The 17,733-nt window shown below is 53.4% G+C and overlaps 1 protein-coding gene across 1 annotated transcript; it reads left to right on the plus strand.

Annotated features, from left to right (window-relative positions):
* Nucleotides 1-529: 529 nt before the first annotated feature.
* Nucleotides 530-6,457, plus strand: LOC148660576 (beta-2-microglobulin-like). Its single transcript, XM_088638107.1, has 4 exons — nt 530-701; nt 4,002-4,280; nt 4,986-5,031; nt 5,586-6,457. Exons 1-3 carry the CDS (start codon nt 632-634, stop codon nt 4,997-4,999), a joined length of 363 nt encoding a protein of 120 aa, XP_088494233.1. The 5' UTR covers nt 530-631; the 3' UTR covers nt 5,000-5,031; nt 5,586-6,457.
* Nucleotides 6,458-17,733: the final 11,276 nt, after the last annotated feature.

The following is a 17,733-nucleotide window of genomic DNA, read 5'->3' on the forward strand; positions in this document are numbered from 1 at the left end:
CTCGATAGGTGTGAGGCCGCCCTGAGCGGGCTCAGTAAGAGAACATCTCTCACCAGCAGTGTCCAGTATCTCTGGCCCTGACTGCGCAGCTGGGCCGGGCGAGACCGTCCTGTGAGAGCAAGCAGGGAGCGGACCCAGAACCCCGAACCCCGAACCCGCCTTTTCTCGGTGGTCTCCGCTGATTTAATCTCGTTCTGGGCTTCAGCCGGCGGAACACACGCAGAGGACAGACAGAGCAGCTGACTAAACGCACAATCTTTGCTTCAAATGAAAAAAGTCAGGACGGGAGACTCTACACAAAGGATAGGGGGAGTGTGGAACAAGACACAGCTGATGATTCAGAGTGGCTCCTGTCACCCCCCGCCCCTCATGCCGCACTTTCGGTTTCGGCCGTGCGCATCTACCAGCGTCCACCCAACCTGCGCCGCCGAAACCTGCCTGGCGACGTCTGTCTCAGCAGCGGAGAAATAGCTGATTGGACAGCGGGGCAAGGCGGGACAGCGCTCCACCCTCCGCCGCATTTAACGTCTCGTCCCTCCTGTTGTGTCTCAGAAGCCTGCAGAGTCACCCGGTACAGCGCACGGAGCCGTGCTGCGCAGAAACCCCGACTTTACCGACCCAGAAGCCGAAGATGAAGGTCCTCTATCTAACAGCCCTGGTGGCCTTCCTCGCTTACCTGGACTCGGCGGCCGCCGCAGCAGGTAAAAGCTTCTCGGTGTCTGGGCTTGCCGTCGGGATGGTTATTTCAGCCGCGTCCTTCGCCGTGGACGGTTTCAACTTCTGAGCCCCGTCTGGGGGGGCTTCGGCGGCACAACTCGGTGGCGAAGGCCAGCAGTGCGGGGGTCCGTCTCGCCCTGGTCTCCGGGGCGGACGGCGGTTTACGTTGCCCAGATTCTCAACGCCAGTTTGAGGAGGAAGGGGGGAGCCTTCGCCGTCGTGTAACAGGATGTGTTGGAGTGGGGGAAGAAGTTGTTTAGAGTCCCGGGTCGCTGTCCTTAACTTTTTCTCTGAAGAAATGACACATCCGTGTACCGCGCCGCCCTGTCTGGATATTACCGGACTCTCCTGTTCGTATGAGCCGGTTATTTACACGGCCAGCTTTTTTACCCGCTGGTCCGTCTGGTCTCTAACTTCACCGCGGTCAGTTATTGGAAATAACACCTTTAGGGCGTCTGAGGGGCCAGCAAAGTCGCTTTTATTGTTCTGTTTTCGGGGCGACGGCCCCTGGACGAGCGCCAGGGACTTTCCCGCATCGCAAGTTTTACTTTCGGTTTCCCGGCCGCCGTTTGTGTACGAGTTTCTACAGAGGTCCAGGCGTCGAGGCCGCACTGGAAAGCAGGAGGATGGCGACAGGGGGCTCTCTGGGTGGTCCAGCCCGTTCAGTTTTCACCGCCTGCCGTGCGTCTCCGTCGTTCTCAGGGGGAACCTGTTCGCGGATGAGGTGCGAAATGTTTGGGGGTGAGAGAAGGCGGGGTGACAGCGCCCCCTGGCGTTGCAATACCGCGTTCCGAGAAATCATCTGCTTTCAAGACCGCTCTGCTGCAGACTGTGGAGACTGATGGGACTGCAGTCAGGGAGACCAGGCTAGAAATCAGAAATAAGGACAAAACACACAGAGAAACCTCTCGCCACCCCACCAGCAGACACCAATACATCTTTTTTAAAAGTACTTTCGAAGTGCAGGGAGATCTTTTACAATTCAAGGGAAGAAAAACCCTTTTCATTCACTCTTTTACAGTTAAAAACACTGGGGTGGGGGAAAGGTCAGGTTTAATCATGGTAGGAGCTGTACAGCGTGCGGATTGTGATATTTGTTCTTGTTGCTGGGCTCTGTGCCTGAACCATCGCTGCGAGTGTGTGTGTGTGTGTGTGTCGGTGGGAGTGTCCTGGTGGGAGACGCTGCGCTTGCGTCCGGCGGCCTGTGTGATCGTCCGCGTCAGGCCCCACGTGCCGTGCACGGCCCCGGAGCTGGCTCGTCTCCTCCATCTTGTGGCGCAGCGATGTCGCTCCTCTCAGGCGCCTGGCGCCCATCCAGCGCGCTGAATATACTCCCCGCTTCGGAAGGGCTTGCGCAGGCTGCAGGGGAACAAGTAAAGGGTTATTCCCTGCCGGAAAGAGATGGAAAGACGCCCGAAGAAGGCTCCACCGCCACAGCCTTACTTGTTCCTCTGCAGCCTACGCTGCCTACCCGAACTGCCCGTGTAGAACATGCAGGTATTCCCAAACTCCTTCTCCACGGGTCCAGCCGGAGGTTTTTATCGTGGGGCGGCGCTGGGCTGGGGCCCTGGGTTCAGTTCCTGGGGCGCTGTCTGTGTGGAGTCTGCATGTTCTCCCCAGGTTTACATGGGTTTCCTCCCACAGTCCAGGGACATGCTGGGAGATAAGCTGGCGTCCGGGAATGTCAGCCCTGGACTGTGTGTGTGTGTGTCTGTGTGTGCGTGTGTGGGCTCTGCCGTGTACCCGTTGCTGCGGCTCCTGGACTGTGTGTCTGTGTGTGTGTGTGTGTGTGGGCTCTGCCGTGTACCCGTTGCTGCGGCTCTTGGACTGTGTGTGTGTGTGTGGGCTCTGCCGTGTACCCGTTGCTGCGGCTCCTGGACTGTGTGTCTGTGTGTGTGTGTCTGTGTGTGTGTGTGTGTGAGTGTGTGGGCTCTGCCGTGTACCCGTTGCTGCGGCTCTTGGACTGTGTGTGTGTGTGTGTGTGTGGGCTCTGCCGTGTACCCCTTGCTGCGGCTCCTGGACTGGTCACCGAATGTCTTCCTAGTGTGACTTTTGAACCTGCTCCTCGGGACGCGGAAGCCCACCGTCGGCTGATCCGCCGCGCGATCGCTTGTCGCTCTCGTGCCCCGCTGCCCTCCCGGGGGCAGGGAGCTGGAACGCGCACACCTCCCGGGGCAAGGCGGCCCTCCCCCCCGGCGGTGTGAAACCCCAGACTGAGCTGGCCGCGTTGGGAACCTCGTGGGCGGCCCGGTGTTTTCCGCAGGAGCGCTGGGGTGTCGAAGCCTTGCGAGGCAGCGGGGTCTGTCTGAGCCCCCGATGATGAGGGAAATCCCCGTTGCAGGCCACTGATCATGTCACAGACAAGCTCTGTCCGCTGTTTCTGTCGGGGGGGGCGTCTGTCCCTGTTTCACCATTTGGATCACTGTTGGGCCGCCCACCTCTCGAACCCATGTTCTCCATTCGGGCCATCAGGCTTGTCAGTAGTGAATAGATCCAAGACGTCATCCAGTAGCTCCTTGAGAGAAGTCGGGGTTATCTCCTTCAACAGCTGGGCTGGGCAGCTTTGTTCCACACTCCCACCCTCCTTTGTGTAAAGTGGTGCCTCCTGTCGTCAGTTTGAAATGCAACCCAAAGGGCTGCTGGCACTGAGCTGTGAAACATATTGACCCAAACCAGCCTGTTCTGGCACAGAAGACGTTTCTGTGTTTTAATCGATATAAACCAGGCTCTGGAAGGGGATAGAGCTGTACCCAGTTAGGAGAAGGAGTGGGTTAGCATTAGTATTTAAAGCAGCACAATGCGGCGCTCAGCAACCCATGACAAGAATTCTTCAGTGTTCTCCTGGACTGTAAGATCAGATCACTTCATTGGCCACACAATTTCTTGCATTAGGAATTTGTCTTTTCACAGACCCCAGCTTGCTCTCCATGAGACACACAGACAGGGAGAGAAGCTGGGGGTCAGAGCGCAGGGTCAGCCATTTATACAGCGCCCCTGGAGCAGCTGGGGCGAAGGGCCTCGCTCAGGGGCCCAACAGAGTAGGATTCCTCTGCCGGCTGAGGGATACGAACCGGCAACCTTCCAGCCACAGGCGCAGATCCCGAGCCACAGAGCCACCGTATGTCTAGAGATGACATCTAATAACGTTCCAGCTTCCCCGAGCAGGACTCGTCTCCGCCCTTCCCTTCCTGCCGCGGGACGTCGTGCAGGGAGACCCCTTGCTCAGAGCGAGCGGAGGAGCTGTGTGCTTACCGGCTTGTCTTGTATTTTTCCTTTGCCCCCAGCCGAGCCCAAGGTGCAGATCTACAGCCGGAACCCCGGGGAGTACGACAAGTCGAACACCCTGATCTGCCACGTCAGCGACTTCCACCCCCCTGACATCAAGATCGAGCTGCTGAAGAACAAGCAGCAGATGGAGGGCGTCAAGCAGAGCGACCTGGCCTTTGAGCAGGGCTGGCACTTCCACCTGACCCAGACCGTGCCCTTCACCCCCAAGAAGGGGGACACCTACTCCTGCAGGGTGTCACACAGCACCCTGTCTGTGCCAAAGGAGTTCACCTGGGGTAGGTGTGCCGCTCCTGCTCCACAGCAGCACATCTAGCTAAAGGGGAGGTTGATCGGGGAGACCCCATGGCTCCAGCACTCTGGGAGACGGGACATGATGGCGATTTAATTGAGACTCCACTCTGCCCTCTACAGGGAGGCGCCCGAACAGCAGTTCATTTGATTGTGCCTCTCTGATTGATTTCGTCCGGGTGTCTCCTTAACTTAAAATCCGTGATCCAGGTTGTTGATGAAAGCAGGCACAGCTGGATGAGTCCCTCCAATCGGGGTGGGAGACACTGCTTTACACAAAGGGCTGTGGGAGTGTGGAACAAGCTGCCCAGCCGTGTTGTTTAAGCCAGTAGCCTGGCGGGATGAGAACCTGGATTCAGTGGTCCTCTCTCGTTATCAAGCTTCCTCCCCTCTGAAAGTGTCCCAGGAAACATGGGGTCACTTCCTGCAGTCCTTCCACACCCTTTTATAAACCTCAGCCTCGTGAGTTGTCTCAGTATTTGAGAAAAACAATTTTGTTCCAGAATGTAGAAGACTTGCGTGTGATGGTGGTCGGTCATCACATTAACAGAGCTGATGCTACCGAAACCGGTTATTTTAGACCGCATTGCTTAGATAGGATCTCTCCAGTTCTTGGATAGGAGTTTCTTGAGCCTGTGAAGTGTGATGCGGAAATGTGACCGATCTCCTTTTTTCCTCTTCTCTGCTTACAGAACCTGACATGTAAATTCTGTCAGAGGATCGGCCTGTGCACCTAAGGTGAGAGATTTTTTGTGAATATTTCTTTTTCTCAGAGCTGCAGTAGTGTAGAACACAATACAATGTGATTTAACAGTGGGTGGAGAATTATACTGGGCCTAGGTTCATAAGTTGTCAGTTCTGCTATCAATTGTTATATAAAAACATGTGAATATCAATAATTATTACTAGAAATATTCTAACATGTTCTAACAATTGGACATAAGAATTTCCAAGCCCTTTGTTTATTATATATTCAAGTTGTTTTTACAGTTAGAACCATCTCATTATATCTTTGAAAATCCTGGGACTGTAACTTGTCCTTAACTCAGCACAACCACCATTTATATCACCTCTGTGCTGGCTTCCCTTCATCTGTTACTGGAGACATTCTGGATTCAGTTAATTGAAATGCTAAAAATGTTCTTGATCTTATGTTCAAACCTCACCTGGAACTCAGTGTTTGGCCATGCTGTTGCACTAAAAACCAGACACCTTGTGATCAGTGCAGTGGATTAAGTAAATGAACGGCATTATTGCGTGTCACATGCCTGATTATTTTTCTTCTGTTGCAGGTGAAGATCACGCCTCATGTCTCATGCAATCTATCTTTGTAAACCTTTAGTTTTTCAAAACCACTAAATCTACTGATCATGCATACAGCAACAGCTTAAATTTCTCTGTGTATCCTCATGCAAACTTGTGCATTCTCAAACGTGGTCTCCCCTGATATGAGGAGTGTCTGTAAATTTCGTGAGTGGGTGGGTTTTGGGAGTTTGCTTTAACTGTATGGATTTCTTGTGCCTATTTTTTTTATAACTTTTCAGGTAGAGAGTTGGTGACTTTGTACAGATCAGGTTTACCTGGACTGGGGGCTAAACCAATTTAAGTGAAAAGATTGTCAGTCATTCTGGCCCCAGCCCAGATTTAGGAATTTAGGGGAACGTCCTGGACCACCCAAACCAGGAAATGTTAAAGGTTGATTTACGGCGCCTCGCAGACTAGAACAAGGTGAATCGTAGACTGGAGAGTGCCAGTTCTGTCGCCTGGTGGGGTCTCTTTCACTGAACCACTGCCCGTAAATCTTCCTTTAACCACTGATCATGAACCAGCGGGTAGATTAATCTGACCTGAAGAGGAAAGAGCTTCAGCTATAAAGAGCCCATAGAGAGATACTGGATGTAGGGACTATATTGAAGATCAAATAAATGGAAAATTCTTATCCTTGACAGCCTCCAACTATTGAAATACAGGTGTGTGATGATGCTGTAAAGAATACATTCTAAATGCGACTCTGTATAATCTCCTTGGGGTTTTCAATTGCTCTGAGCACCATAATTCAGTTCAACTTTATTGTCGTTATTAATAATAATATTAAAGATGTAGAAGTTTTAAAAAACGTTTGAATTACATTCCTGTGTTTTTTAAATAAAACTAGATAACAGGGTCTTGTGATTGTGTGAATTTGTTCGTTCCGGCACCTGACAAATGAAGTGGCAGGAGTAGAACAAGGTCTCGGATCATGGTTCGGAAATGTGTCTTGTTTGGGAACCTTCGAGAAACGTCTGAATGATGTCTGGGGATCACTTGGCTACTAGTTACCGAACACCCTGGATGGGTCCGTGTCAGTGCCTATCGGAAGTTCCTGCGGTGGGGTCCTGTCTGAATGTTGCACGACACCGTGAGATTGTCAGACATGGGGAGAGAGACGTTTTGTGACCCGAATGCCTGACGTCAAGACCCATTTGACCTGTATTTACCAGAATGTATTCACCTGCCTTCTGACCCATTAAAACAGAATTTGTTTTACTCTGTTGCACACAACCCCTCCGGGTGAGAAGCACGTGCGCTGACGTTCTGGAAAGTCATTCCGGATGAGGACCTGGTGAACTGGGCTGGACAGGGGCTCACGCCCCTGAGCTCGTCCCTGTTGAAAGCTTCAGTCACAGGCAGGATGCTGTTCGGGTGGGGGTGTACTTGGGCGGTGCTGGGAGGGGTGTGTAGACTTTCTCTACGCACTGTAGCTACTGCCCAAAGAGCTAGTTGGGTTAATGTGACGCGCATTCCTCGTCCAGCGCTCGGTGACAGGAGCGAGACTCTGGCCAGGTGTTCAGAGAGGACGAGCTGGCCTGGCTGGGTTTCTGACATGCCACAGGGGCCCCTGCCCAGCCCAAGAGGAGAGGGAGCCATCTTGCCTGAACATGTGACCGCCGCGGTTCCGCGCGGGCTCGTGCACTCCGCCACCCGTCCCGTCTCGCAACACCTGGGGCGCAAACCCGGGTCTCCGGCATAACGCAACAGGGAACCAGCCGCAGGAGCTAAACGAGACCTCCCTCACCCTAGGCAGCTGGGGACCCTGCTACGTGCAGGGAGGGCGCTGACATCGCTGTATCCAAACTAGCTCTGCTACAAACACACACACGCACGCGCACTGAGTGAGGTCGGGCAGCAGGGCCTCCTGGGGGATTTCGATTTAGGCGTGTTGGGTCTGACGGCCCGGAGAGGCCTGGGTGGATAGACAGAAGGCCGGCTCCCTCCCTCCCACTCCCACTCTCACACCACAGAGATCAGGGTAACACAGCCCCACCCAACCTGTACCTGCTCTGTGCAGGCGAACGCTGTCAGAACCGAGATGGTCCCTCACAGTACTGAGCCCCGCTGCTGGTCTGCACACACACAGCGGCTGAACACCTGTCTCTAGGCTCCACGACTTAAGGAAGCGGATCACAAACCCACCATGAAGTCTGACCATCACAGGGCACACACAGACACACACTCTCACACACGCTGGACAGGACACCAGTCCATCACAGGACACACACAGACACACACTCTCACACACTCTGGACACCAGTCTATCACAGGGCACACACAGACACACACTCACACACGCTGGACAGGACACCAGTCCATCACAGGGACACACACAGACACACACTGTCACACACCCTGGACAGGACACCAGTCCATCACAGGACACACACAGACACACACTCACACACCCTGGACAGGACACCAGTCCATCACAGGACACACACAGACACACACTCACACACCCTGGACAGGACACCAGTCCATCACAGGACACACACAGACACACACTGTCACACACCCTGGACAGGACACCAGTCCATCACAGGACACACACTCACACACCCTGGACAGGACACCAGTCCATCACATGACACACACACACACACTCTCGCACACCCTGGACAGGAAACCAGTCCATCACAGGACACACACAGACACACACTCTCACACACCCTGGACAGGAGAGCAGTCCATCACAGGACACACACTCTCACACACCCTGGACACCGGTCCATCACAGGACACACACTCTCACACACCCTAGACACCAGTCCATCACAGGACACACACAGACACACACTCTCACACACGCTGGACAGGACACCAGTCCATCACAGGGCACACACAGACACACACTCTCACACACGCTGGACAGGACACCAGTCCATCACAGGACACACACAGACACACACTCTCACACACTCTGGACACCAGTCTATCACAGGGCACACACAGACACACACTCTCACACACGCTGGACAGGACACCAGTCCATCACAGGGACACACACAGACACACACTGTCACACACCCTGGACAGGACACCAGTCCATCACAGGACACACACAGACACACACTCTCGCACACCCTGGACAGGACACCAGTCCATCACAGGACACACACAGACACACACTCTCGCACACCCTGGACAGGACACCAGTCCATCACAGGACACACACAGACACACACTCTCACACACCCTGGACAGGAGAGCAGTCCATCACAGGACACACACTCTCACACACCCTGGACACCGGTCCATCACAGGACACACACTCTCACACACCCTAGACACCAGTCCATCACATGACACACACACCCCCAGGGCCAGTTCTCCCAGAAGCCAATTCACCTCCCAGCATGTCTTTGGACTGTGGGAGGACACTGGAACACCCACAGGAAACCCACACATGCCTGAGGAGAACATGCAAACTCCACACAGACAGCACCCCAGGTGTGGAATTGGAAGGGCCCCAGTGAAAAGAAGCAGCAATGCAAACCACTGCCCCACTGCGCTTTTCTGACATACAGCATCAAGGTTTCAAGTGAATGGAAGCAGAACCATTTTCCTCACACTGGGTTTTACTGAGGAACACAAAAGGAAGGGACACCAGGCTAGTCGCCCTCACGGGTCGAGCGTGTGTCCCGTCCGTGAGGCGAATTGAACTGACGCAAACTCAGGCCACTCTACACCACTACAAACCTGGACAGCTGTGGAATAAACCGCGCTCATGATCCGTCACAACGATAAAACGTACAAATTGGTCGCGTTTACCCAAGACACATAATCTAAAACTAGATTATGAGAGTGTGTGTGTCTGTGTGTGTCCAGCTGTGGAATAAACCACACTAATGATCCGTCACAACGATAAAACGTGCAAGTTGGTCGCGTTTACCCAAGACACATAACTGTGAAAAGTCCCACGTTAAAAAGGACTACGGCCCGATGGAGTATTGAATAGAGAATCGGTACAGTGCAAGAAGGGCATCAGTTTCATTAACCAGGCTATGACGCATCCAGACGAACTGGAAAATGCCAACACTCCGCCCTATAAAAGGGCGCCCTTCCCGCGTTTCCCCTGGCGCTGGGCACCGCTGAGCCGAGAAAGACTTTCGCTTTCGCCCGGAGCCTCGACGGCCCGACGGGTAGAGCGAGTGAGTCGGAAAAGCTGGCAGGAATCGTGTCCAGTCCGTGTCGGAGAGTGAAAGGTCCGACGCTTCTCAAGCTGGCTGTTCATTACAGTGATCTACTCTCTGTACACACCACGACAGGAAAGACGGAAATCCCCAGAGGCTGAAACAACTCAAGACCTACAGCTGCCTGAACCTGTATTTTTAGAAATCCAACGAGTTACTTTAAATCGGCAGTGTTTCAAATAAAAGGCAGCTTTCAGGGATACCACAACAGAAGTTCAGCCTTGATTGCCTTGAATCCAAACTTGTTTGTACTTCCAGACTGATAATAATTCCTTACATTTACCTGTATACAGCGCTTTTCTGGACACACTCCACTCAAAGCTCTTTAGAGGTAATGGCGTCTCCACACCTGGATGATGCTCCAGTCTGCTCACACACACCAGCTCTCAGCGGGGAGGAGAGCTGAGTGATGAAGCCAGTTCAGAGAGGGGGGTTATTAGGAGGCCATAACTGGTAAAGACCAGGGGGAAATCTGGCCAGGACGCCAGGGTAACACCCCTACTCTTTATGACTACAGAGAGTCAGGACCTCGGCTTTATGTCTCATCCAAAGGACGGCACCTTTTTACAGTACAGTGTCCCCACTATACGGGGGCATGAGGACCCACACAGACTCTGGGGTGAGCGCCCCCTACTGGCCCCACTAACACCTCTTCCAGCAGCAGCCTCAGCTTTCCCAGGAGTCTCCCCTCTAGGTACTGACCAGGCTCACACCTGCTGAGCCTCAGTGGGCTGAAGGCTGTGAGCTGCAGGGGGATATGACTAGCGTTAAACCGCACAGAATTTTCCATTTCACTCTGCGCCCTTGTATTTAAACGGCAGTTTCTACATGTTCGTCTTGAGGACGTCACCTGGAGATATCGTGGCTGCTTGTTTCGCGCAATTTGATACGTTTGATATCGTTTTACGGCCCGATTCCCCTCCCCTCCTTTCCCGCGGTAGCTTCAAAGCACACGAAGCATTAAAATCAAATAAAGAGACTCCTTATTAGCGTCCAGAATGTTCGGGAAAATCTTCAGGGGTTTTCTGGACTCGTGACACATGACTTAAAACTTCCTTTCACTTTCGGGTGGGTCCCGCACAGCCAGCGGGCGCGTCCAGGAGAGACTGTACCGCGGCTGGGTCGGGCCCCCGCCCCGTCAGTTCACTGAACCCATTCATCCCAACGGGTTCGAGCTGAGACCAGCCCAGGTGACACGGGGTGTTATCGCTGGGAGAATAGTTCCTTCTGCAAGTAAGTAAAGGGCCGGTTTCTGACATTTGATAAATGGCTACCACTCTCTAGAGTGACACATCTGGAATCAGGAGTTAAAAGAACAATCTTGGTCGCACCTGAATTAACACCATTGCAGGAAAAATGATAGTATGGCCATGTTAGAAACTGTAATGGGTCTTTACACAAAGAGGAGGGGGAGTGTGTAACAGGAAGCCCAGACTTGTTCTTATAATTTCTTAATAACAATTCCTTGCTCTTATATAGTGCTTCTCTGAACACTCCACCCAAAGCGTTTTACAGGTAATGGGAACTTCTCTTTAACATTACCAATGTGTAGCCCCGCCCGGGTGATATTTTCATGCACTGAGTTAAGGGTGTGAGCAATAATAATGTTCTTAGACTTACTGCACTTTTCTGGACCTCTCAATTTATGTGGATGATGCTCCAGTCTGCTCACACACACCAGCTCTCAGTGGGGAGGAGAGCAGAGTGATGAAGCCACTTCAGAGAGGGGGGTTATTAGGAAGCCTTCGTTGGTAAAGGACAAGGGGGAGTTTGGCCAGGACTCTGCGGTAACACCCCTACTCTTCTCAAGGGATGCCCTGGGATCTTTAATGACCAGAGAGTCAGGACCTCAGTTTTACATCTCATTCAGAGGACAGCACCATTTTACAGTATAGCATCCCCATTACTATACTGGGGCATTAGGACCCACACAGACCGCAGGGTGAGCACCCCCTACTGGCCCCACTAACACCTCTCCCAGCAGCAACCTCAGCTTTCCCAGGAGTCTCCCCTGCAGGTGCTGACCAGGCTCACAGCTGCTGAGCTTCAGTGGGCTGAAGGCTGTGAGCTGCAGGGAGATACAGCTGCTGCCTACAAGGAGTTCTTGAATCTCATACTCTGGCCTCTTTCAAGGCAACTTCACTACCCAGTGCTAGTTCTGAAGCGCCAGGGTCTCAGCAAGGGCTCCAGGTCTCTTTAAAGTATCTGATTTAAATGTTAAAATATGTTATTTTAAAGAGAACTGGGAGAATGTTAAAGAACTGGGAGAAGCCGTTCAGCTGATCCGGCGACGCGACTGTGAAGTTAACAGAAAAGGTTGCTTGTCAGAAGTGTGGTCAGATAGCTCCCCCTTGTGGACAACACCAGCATTTGCTGGCGTCCGCGCTTGTAGGCGCTTTCCTGCGGAGGGCGGAGACAGACACAGCTCGCCAGCGAATCACACGGCTCTTACGGACAAACCCTCCTCTGTCTTGACAGCACCCAGGCACATAATAATGATAATGATTTCTTACCCTTATATAGCGCTTTTCTGGACACTGCACTCAAAGCGCTTTACAGGTAATGGGGACTCCCCTCCACCACCACTAGTGTGCAGCCCCACCTGGATGAAGCTCCAGTTTGAGACAGGGGTTATTAGGAGGCCTGGATTGATAAAGGCCAGGGGGAAATTCGTCCAGGACACCAGCATTATGCCTCTACTCTTATTGAGAGACGCCGCAGGATTTTTAAGGACCACAGAGACTTCGGTTTTATGTCTCATCTGAAGGACGGCACCTGTTTACAGTATAGTGCCCCTGTCACTATACTGGGGCATTAGGACCCACACAGACTGCAGGGTGAGCACCCCCTACTGGCCCCACTAACACCTCTTCCAGCAGCAGCCTCAGCTTTCCCAGGAGTCTCCCCTCCAGGTGCTGACCAGGCTCACACCTGCTGAGCCTCAGTTGGCTGAAGGCTATGAGCTGCAGGGAGATATAATAATAATAATAATAATAATAATTGCTTACACTTATATAGCGCTTTTCTGGACACTCCACTCAAAGCGCTTTACAGGTAATGGGGACTCCCCTCCACCACCACCAATGTGCAGCATCCACCTGGATGATGCGACGGCAGCCATAGTGCACCAGAACGCTCACCACACATCAGCTATCAGTGGGGAGGAGAGCAGAGTAATGTAGCCAATTCATAGAGGGGGATTATTAGGAGGCCATGATTAGTAAGGGCCAATTGGAAATTTGGCCAGGACACCGGGGTACACCCCTACTCTTTTCGAGAAGAGCCCTGGGATTTTTAATGACCACAGAGAGTCAGGACCTCGGTATGGCTGAGCACATAATTCCTTCTGCGATACCTTGACACTGAACACACCTCACCACTGCGTTAAAAATCCCTTCTTATTTTCCAACCCTGAATTCTGCTTTCTGTTTGTAATTTGTGTATACCCACCTTGCGATCTCTCCCAACATCCGTGATCTTTCCTGGATTTATTGCAGAAGGCTGCCTTGCATTTGTGAAACTGCTGATTTACAGTGACAGGCCGGATTTCACAAGAAAACAGGTTTCAGGCAGCCGTAGGCCTTGAACCGAGCTGTTTCAGCCTCTGGGGATTTCCGTCTTTCCTGTCGTGGTGTGTACAGAGAGTAGATTCTCTCTGGATTCAATTACTTGAGTCCATCGGCGGTAATGAACAGGCAGCTTGAGACTCTTCATTCTCCAACACATGTGTGGTGCTCCCGTGTCTTCCCACAGTCCAAAGACATGCTGGAATGTTAACTAACCTCCAGGAAAATCAGTGTGTGTCCGTGACGGACTGGCGTCCTGTCCAGGGCGTACCCTGCCTTGCTCCTGGTGCTTGCTGGGATGGGCTCCGGCTCCCTCCCAGTCCTGTACTGGATGAAGCCGTTAGAAAACGGCTGGGTGTGTGGACGGAGGGCAGCAGTCTCGTGCCGGGATGAGAGTAAGACTCCATGGAGCCAGTCTCCTCCTCATCCTCCTCCTCCTCGTGGCCTGTAACCTGGGCAGCTTCCAGGGCAACGCTTCCTCTCCTGCTGGGCCAGTGGGGGGCTGGCAGCTGTGCCCCCTGGCTGATGAGAGTGGAAATCTACCTGTGGAGCAGAGCAGGGCTGTCTCTCATGAGATCAGGCCAGCAGAGACCCGCACAAGCTTTGCGAGCCTGCTGAGCTGACACATCAGACAGGGCACGTTTGTGTACTTTTTTATCAGATAGCAGCCAGTAGGGGTATAAGGAGTCAGTCCTGGCTCATGCTAGACGGGGAAGACGTTTATTCCAGTGTTATCAGGGCTCTGGCAAGGAGTTCAGGCTTGCTTTGGTTGGTGTGAAAGAAGTCTGAAGTAGAACAAAATTTATCACCTTACACATATGCAAGGTTCCAAAATTACGGCCTAATTTGATTGCGAGGGTTATTAGAGTGACTGTTATTCCAGCCGTGTGCTGCTTGTAGCTGCTGGAGGAGCTGTTTTCAGAAGTCTGTCTGAGTGGTTTGTGTCCAATGTGGAAGTGCGTTTAAAACTATGAACCGCGGGCACTCCTTTACATGAAGGGTAGTGGGAGTGTGGAACTCCGAACATGTGGTTGAAGCCGATACCCTGGCTTCTCTCAAGAAACAGCTGGATGAGATCCTCCAGTCAGGACAGGGGGGGGCTCTTCTCTACACAGAGGGTGGTGGGAGTGTGGAACAAGCTGGTCAGCCATGTGGTTGGAGCCAATACCCTGACTTCTCTCAAGAAACAGCTGGATGGGATCCTGTGATCAGTGAACTATTAACTACCAGACAGGCTGGGTGGGCCTCCTCTAGTTGGTAGCTTGTGTTCCTCAGTGTTACCAGCTGACCAGCCTTCACGCCCATCGAACCTCTCGCTTGACCTAAATAAAGAGGAAATACCTCCATCTCTCGACCCGGGCAATGACAGTCCCTGTGTCTGACGTGAGACTCCCAACTGGGCCAGTGACCAGAGGCTGGGGCACCGTGATCCTCAGTCTCCTTCACACACAGAGGGGGTGTCTGTACTCCAGACGGGACTGCACCATGCTGTTCATCCTGTGGGCCCGGGTCTCTGACGAATGTGGAGCCGGTGTCATACTATTTGCACTAGAACGCTGGGAGGAATGGAAAGATAGCTCTGGCTCCTCTCGGATCACACTAAACCACGAACCCGGCCTTCAGGCTCCAGCGCCCACCCGGGGTGCTGATAATCGGCACCACACGCTGCTGTTTGGCCCTCAGTGCCGTGGTTGCTAGGGAAACAACGCGCAGGCGTCCTAGAGACAGAATGGCGCTGCGATCAGAACCGGCCAGCAGGGGGCGGTGACGCATTAGTTCTAGTGCGAGCCCTTGTCCACGTTCCTTATAGTACTAATAATACTCTAAACTTACACAGCGCGTTTCATTCCAGCGAACCTCAAAGTGCTTCACACAAAGGTAAAAGCTAAGGCAACTAAAAATGACTTATCCATTAGCTCTGGAATCGCGCTTCTGCGTCTTCTTGCGTGGGCTTCAAGCGCGAGCCGGCCGGGTCAGGCTGTGTGGCGTGGAGGCTTTGCTCCGCTGGTGGAAAAAAAAAAAGAAAGCACGTTTTGGCTAAGGTCAAAATAATAATAAAAAATAAACTTTTATCCGTCGTTACTGGCCCTGCGGTCGGCGTTTGGGCGTGGCGTGAAGGTTGTCCTCGCGAACGCGGGTGGGGAGTAAGGGGTTACTTGAACCTGCAGAGAGAGGAGGACACCGGGCATTTCTGAGAGGAATCAAGGAACTCCTTGATCCTTATCTCGCGGCTGTGGATCAAGGAGTTCCTCGGAACTGTGTCCGTGTCTGTGGGCGTGCGGGGGAAGGGTGGGACTGCAGTTCGGGAAAAATGTCCCCCCCTCCTCTACCCTCAGTCATCGCCTGGCAAACAGACGATGTGAGACATTCTCACGATGTGAATGGCCTTTTTTAGTTAAAGGCTCTTCTTCTACGTCTAAATAAGCTGTCGACGGTCTAACTTTCATTCTCCGGGTGGAGTTATAGCAACCGAGGGAGATTTAAAAAAAAGACTGCGCGTGAACAGGAAACACCCACGAACACGCGCGCGCGCGTGTGTGTGTGTGTGTTGTCTGCCGAGGGAGATTCTGAATGAAACTCAAAAATAATCGAAGACAGTATTGACAGATTCTGAAACAAACACAGAAACTAGTAGCGGTGTCCTGGGAGTCATGTTCTTTGTATCTGTGCAAATACAACCCGCGCAGGTTTCGGCGTTCACGGGCGGTTACTGTGGCATCCAGCGGCAGGTCAGACCTCAGAGCGAACGATAATATTTTCCGGAGGGGCCAGGCGCTCCGCCTTCAGCAGGGCCGGGCTGGGCTCGACCCCTCGCGCCGGTCATGTGCCGCAGAGCCGCTCGCTGCCCCCCCCCCACCAGAGGGCCAGGCTGGCACGCGGGCCCGGGGGGGACGAGCCTGTGCCTGTCTTTCCCACGCGGACATTGGCCCGTGCCGGCTCCCGTCTGCGCCACGTCACGCCGGAGGAATGGTATAAAACCGTGCTGCGCTTTTCTTGGGACTGTGAGTCACCCGGTCCAAACCGAGCCGGGGCGGTGAGGCAGCGCTTGGAAACAGCTGTCTTTGGTTACAGTTTAGCCAAACAAACTCCAGGGCCGCAGGAGAATGAGTAACCGATGTGCGCCGGTCCCTTTCATCAAACCACGGACAGAAAACCCGCGGTCTCGCCAGTGCCTCCAACAGCGGGCGCCCCAACCGAGGCCTCATGCTCGGTGGGCCACGTTTTTCTCAGTCTCCCCGAGTTTCACACAGCGGTAAACGCCGAGAGAGAGAGAGAGAGCAAAAGCTTTCTAGCGTTTGTGGGGATGGAAAACACGACACGTAGGAAAAAGACGGTACCCCTCCTCCCATTACACACACACAGCAGCTGTATCTCCCCACAGCTCCCAGCTGGCAGCCCAGTGGAGCTCAGCAGGTGTGAGCCTGGTCAGTACCTGGAGGGGAGACTCCTGGGAAAGCTGAGGTTGCTGCTGGGAGAGGTATTTAGGGGGGCCAGTAGGGGGCGCTCACCCTGCAGTCTGTGTGGGTCCTAATGCCCTGACTTTGTGGTTAAAGATCGTGAAAGATGTGGGGTGTTACCCCAGCCCCCTGGCCACATTTCCCCCCTGTCCTTTACCAGTCATGGCCTCCTAATAACCCCCCTCTCTGAACTGGCTTCATCACTCTGCTCTCCTCCCCACTGAGAGCTGGTGTGTGTGAGCAGACTGGAGCATCATCCAGGTGGGGCCGCCCAGGGATTGGAGTGCCCAGGAGAGGGATGTTAATATTACACACAGACTGAGCCCGGAGCATGAACTGATCAGACTACGACACTGTTGAACCCAGTGTCCCAGTACTGCGTGTTATAGTCAGACTTGTGTCTGAGGTCTTCTTCAGACAGCGGGCGCCGCGCTGAGAGAGGCCTGCTTACACCCCTCCCTCGGCCCTGGAATACCTGGGAGCTACTCACCTGACCTCCTGTGAAAGACTGATTCTAGCAATGAAGCCAGTTTTACCCTGGTTAGTTCTTCCTGCGGTGGGGTCTCTCCGGCTGCCGGTGAAGCACTGTCCCTCTCTCCGAGCCAGCCTCTGGGATCACCGGGATGCGCGCCAGTGTCCGGTCAGCCTCACTGTCCGGCGCGTGGCTCAGACCACCCAGCCCGGGGGTCCCCCCCGTGTCCGAGGTCAGGGAGTGGGGCGCCGACACTGTTTACCCCCTGTGTTAGATTTTGAAATGCCTTTCAGGTTTGTGGTGCATAGGAACATAAGACCGTAAGACGGGTCGGGTCACAGACGAGAGGAGGTGACTCAGCCTGCCTAGTAGTCAACTGATCCCCGGATCTCATCCAGCTGTTTCCTCCAATGGCTCTTACAAGGCCGTGCAGCGTG

The sequence above is a fragment of the Lepisosteus platostomus genome, chromosome 6, assembly GCF_059453375.1.
Source record: "Lepisosteus platostomus isolate fLepPlt1 chromosome 6, fLepPlt1.hap1, whole genome shotgun sequence".
Classification (NCBI taxonomy): Eukaryota; Metazoa; Chordata; class Actinopteri; order Semionotiformes; family Lepisosteidae; genus Lepisosteus; species Lepisosteus platostomus.